The 4636-nt window shown below is 39.7% G+C and overlaps 1 protein-coding gene across 1 annotated transcript; it reads left to right on the forward strand.

Moving 5' to 3' along the window:
- The first annotated feature begins 2250 nt into the window (after window positions 1-2250).
- On the forward strand, window positions 2251-3323 carry LOC119420277 (endonuclease domain-containing 1 protein). Its single transcript, XM_037687665.1, has 2 exons — window positions 2251-2511; window positions 2715-3323. The coding sequence occupies exons 1-2, from the start codon at window positions 2251-2253 to the stop codon at window positions 3321-3323; spliced, it is 870 nt and encodes a 289-aa protein (XP_037543593.1).
- The last annotated feature ends 1313 nt before the right edge of the window (window positions 3324-4636 follow it).

Raw genomic sequence — 4636 nt, forward strand, 5'->3', positions numbered from 1 at the left:
CAAATTAGGTTTTTTGTTTTTCTATGAAGTCCTTCAGCCAACCTAGTTCTTTTCTTCATGAAAAGCGATGCCGCTCAGAACTGGTTTGATATGTCTCTCTTATCAAAGCCTACTATCCCCAATCAACAATAACTGTCTTCTTTAGGGGTGTCCAGTCCTGGTCCTGCATGTTGTACTTGTTTCCCTGCTTCAATACCCCAGATTCGGTGATGGATTTACCTCTTCATGTTCTGTAGGAGACAATCACCCATTAGTTCAAACCAGGTGTGCTGGAACAAAGAAACCTCTAAAGCATGCAAGATAGTGGCCCTCAAGAACCAGGATTGGACATGCCTGGTCTACTTAATGGATGACCTGGATGACCCTTAATGTTCTGCTTTTGAATACAATCAAGACCGAGGTTTTAGTTTTTGGACCTGAGCATCTTAGGAATTAATTTTTCAGTTTTTCTCCCTCCTTAGATGGCATTAATCTGTCCTCCAGCTCTAATGTTACAAATCTTGGTGTTATTTTTGTTCAGGACATGTCTTTTATCCCCCACATTAAAAACATTACTAGAACCACCTCCACCTGCGTATTATCACTAAAATTAGAAACATCTTGTCTAAAAATGATGCAGAAAAACTGGTCCATGCATTTGTCACGTCTAGACTGGACTATTGCAATGGTTTATTATCTGTGTGTCCAAATTCTTCTTTAAAAAGTCTTCAGTTGATCCAAAATGCTGCTGCCAGAGTCTTAACTGGAGTTAGTAGGAGAGATCATATTTCTCCAGTTTTAGCTTCTCTCCACTGGCTCCCTGTCAAATCCAAAAATGAATTCAAAATCTTACTTCTAACCTACAAAGCTCTCAACAACCTAGCTCCATCTTGTATTCAAGATCTTATTGTTCCATATTTTCCTAACAGAACACTTGGCTCTAAGACTGCAGGTTTACTTGTGGTTCCTAGAGTTTCCAAAAGCAGAATGGGAGGAAGATCTTTCAGTTATCAGGCTCCTCTCTTGTGGAACCAACTTCCAGTTTCTGTCCATGAGGCTGACACATTGTCCAGTTTTAAAACTGGGCTTAAGACTTTCCTTTTTGATAAATCCTATAGTTAGGGTTGGCTTGTTATGTTACTATAGGCTTAGACTACTGGAGGACAAATTGACCTAATTTCTTAAAATGAATTGTTAAATTTAATAGTTTTCATTTGATACTATTTCTAGCTTAAAATATGATTCTTGACCTGCCATTGTGTATCTGTTCCTCTCAAACTCAGCTGGTCGAAGCAGATGGCCGCTTGTCCTGAGCCTGGTTCTGCTAAAGGTTTCTTTCTGGCGAGGGAGTTTTTCCTTTCCACTGTCGCCTTCATGCTTGTTCAAGATGAGAGTTCTGCAATGGAGTTAAACTCAAAGCAGTCTGCTCCTCAGATAAATAATGTTAAATTATTATTTTCAAATATGAATGTTTCTGTTCAGTGCCCTGAGACGACTTCTGTTGTGACTTGGTGCTATATAAATAAACTGAATTGAATTATTGTACTATTTTCAGAAATAAACTATTTGTGATTTTGTTCCATCAGTACACACAGTAAGTAGATATTTATGCACAGATCTTGACATATCTAGAACACACATACCTGGTAGTCAAACGTTCATGTTTTATCTCTTTTTTTATTGGCTCATCCACTATTCACCAGTAGTAGTTTCAGCAGTCCAGTAGTATCTGGAGTCACCCTGACTACTGCGGGCCTTTTATTCATCACTAAGACAGATTAGTAAGTTTTGCATTTTACGATTACTCATGGAGCACATTCTTGGATATCAAATTTTAATGTAAATTACTCAAAACAGTGTGTATTAAAACAAATATAATTAAAAAAAATTAAGTTATTACACCATTTTAACTCTACCTTAGCCAATAAATTAGAGTCTTCTTGCCTGAACATTTGATGCAGTCATGTTTAAAACTTGTCTCTTGTCTCAAACGTTAATCCATAACCTCTTCAAATAATGTATTGGTATGAAAATGCCTAACCTTCACAGGTCTGTAGGTTTACAACAGTTGACTTCAGGCTGCAGTGACGTGCACTTTCACGCCCCTGTGCTCTCAAGGCTAGTTACAGGTGCACGTAGTCTAGCTTTGCATATCAGCTGTGTAACATTTAAATCATAACTGCAAGTGCTCGTTTTTGCACAAGGCTAGGTACGAGACTGAGAGGAGACACCGTTAAGATGAGGATGTTAACTCCATTACTTCTTGCGCTTATGATAAATTACCGCTCACTGGCAACGGTGGTTCAAGATTTCAATCACATAGAACGGTGTAAGGACTCCCTGTACATGGGGACTCCACCACGGGGGTTTGTAGACACCAAACTGAGGAAGATCTGCCAACGCTACGCAGACAAACCCCGGTACGTGACCCTGTATGATCCTCTCAAGCGGATTCCTGTTTACTCGGCTTACACCTTCAAAAAAACTGAAGGGGACAGCCGTGTGGACTACCCTTGGATGTACGAACCACAGGTAAGAGACATTCAGGAATACCAGCAGTGTTAATATGGAATTATGGAGCACTGTTTGCCCAATTGTATTAGTATATCATAAAGTAGTTTAGATGCTTTAGAAGTTGAAGTAAGTTTTCAGATTGACTTGAAACCAAGGCTAGAGTCTAAGACCCTAAAGACCATCCCAAAGGTTACCACTAATTGTTTTTCACGTCTCTCCAGTTGGCAGAAATTGATGGAAATGGGAACATGCTACCTTTCCCCACTGGTTACCTCCACATGAAGTTTGAGGACAGCCAGGCGGTGCTGGATGACTACTCTGATGTTGTGCTTTACGAAAGAGGTCACCTGAACCCTGACCAGCACCAGTCTACGCCACACGACCGCGCCGCCACCTACACCCTGACCAACGTGGTTCCGGAGATACGAGAGTTCAACATCGGGCCTTGGCGCGAGTACGAGGAGCGGATCCGGGTGCGCCTCAATAACTTCTGCCGCGGCACCGCCTTCATCGTTACGGGAGTCACCACCAGGGGCAACATGATCCGCCGCAACAACCAGGACCGTGTGGCAATCCCGGAAGATGTGTGGTCCGCGTACTGCTGCACGGATTACGATCGCAATTCGCCTCATCCCGTGCGCGTCCTCTTCCCGTCCTATGCAGCCTTGGCCAAGAACGCCAAAGAGAGCAACAGTGTTCATGAGATGACGGTGCAAGAGCTTGAGATGTTCCTGAAAAACCACATGGATGTTGACCAGAACCTCCAGATCTTCTATGACAACTGCATCTCTCCGTCACCCCTTCCTCTTTATCTGCAACACACCATCTGACGGCTGTTACGTCTCACCACCTGTCTGTCTTCGATTTACTTCTTTAAATGATGGAAGCTATTTGTCCTATTTAGCTTGGCTTAATAAATTTAAACCTTCCCATTTTTAAGGTCTCTTCTTGCAAGAATGCTTTAAAGTAAGACACAAAACATTTGATTAAATTGAAGTTTTAGGCTTGCTGTTTGTTTTTCAATTTATTTGACATTTTAAATGGCGGCTACTTTACTGAGACAGAAAATTATGGTGATGTGTTGGAGGCCATGCAAATTATTGAATTTAATAAATTATTAAAATTTACATGCCTTTGTTGTATTTGTCCAAACATTTTCACAAAAGAAATACACATTTATTGTAAACACAATTGCTCTACTTTTCGTGGTGTATTATTTTTGCAGAAGCATTACTGATCCCAGGAATGAGCTGATTTTTCATAAATCCTTTCATAGATTTCATTAAATCCATTAAAAGCACGCTCCCACTGATTATATTCTTCAGCAGAAGTGTTTGATTGTTTGAGCAGCTTTAAAAATTGAAGCTGTAGCATCCTTAATAATTTAGAGAAATTGCACTTCCACCAAAAATGCAGTGTGAATGCTTATAGCAGAAGAACTTGCAGATAAATAGCTGAAATTAGCTAAAACATTAATTCAACCTTTATTTGGACAGGTTAATCCCACTGAGCCTCGTGGACTCATTTACAAGAGAGACCTGAAAAACAAACACGCTGAAATGGAAGAACAAGCCTAAATTAACATAAGAAAGCAGAAAGAATATGTGTTTGCACAAATGGGCTTAAAGAAGCAGAAATGAGCACAAAGAAGTGGAGATTATTTGAAAAAAGTTTAAATTAGCAAACAACAACAAAAAACAGCTGAAATAGCTGAAATAGCAGAAAAAATGAAACTAGCATAACAGATATGAAAGGAGGATGACAAGCTGAAATTAGCAGAAAGAAGTTCGTTAGACTGAAAGAAGCAGGAATTACCACAAAAAATATTGAATTTATCTGGAAACAGCTGAAATTAGCTAAAAATGCTAAAAAGCTAGCTGAAAAGGTAGAACAAGCTTAAATTAGTAGAATAAAGCAGAAAGAACACATGTGTGCCCAATTAGGTTGAAAGAAGAAGAAATGAGCACAAAAAGTGGAAATTATCTGAAATAAGCCAACCCCCCCCCCCCCAACCCCCCCCCCCCCCAAAAAAAAAATAATAATAATAAAAAAATAACAGCTGAAAAGTAGCTAAAAAAACAGAAAGAAGCTTGAATTACAAGAAGGAAGCGGAGAGCACATATTTGCTGAATTAGGCTGAAAA

The sequence above is a fragment of the Nematolebias whitei genome, chromosome 14 (assembly GCF_014905685.2).
Source record: "Nematolebias whitei isolate Nwh7 chromosome 14, NemWhi1, whole genome shotgun sequence".
NCBI classification, from domain to species: domain Eukaryota; kingdom Metazoa; phylum Chordata; class Actinopteri; order Cyprinodontiformes; family Rivulidae; genus Nematolebias; species Nematolebias whitei.

Coding starts and splice junctions, on each gene's coding strand:
- LOC119420277 (XM_037687665.1), top strand. CDS start 2,251: ATGATAAATTACCGCTCACTGGCAACGGTGGTTCAAGATTTCAATCAC. Junction 2,512..2,714: donor CTTGGATGTACGAACCACAG/GTAAGAGACATT, acceptor ACGTCTCTCCAG/TTGGCAGAAATTGATGGAAA.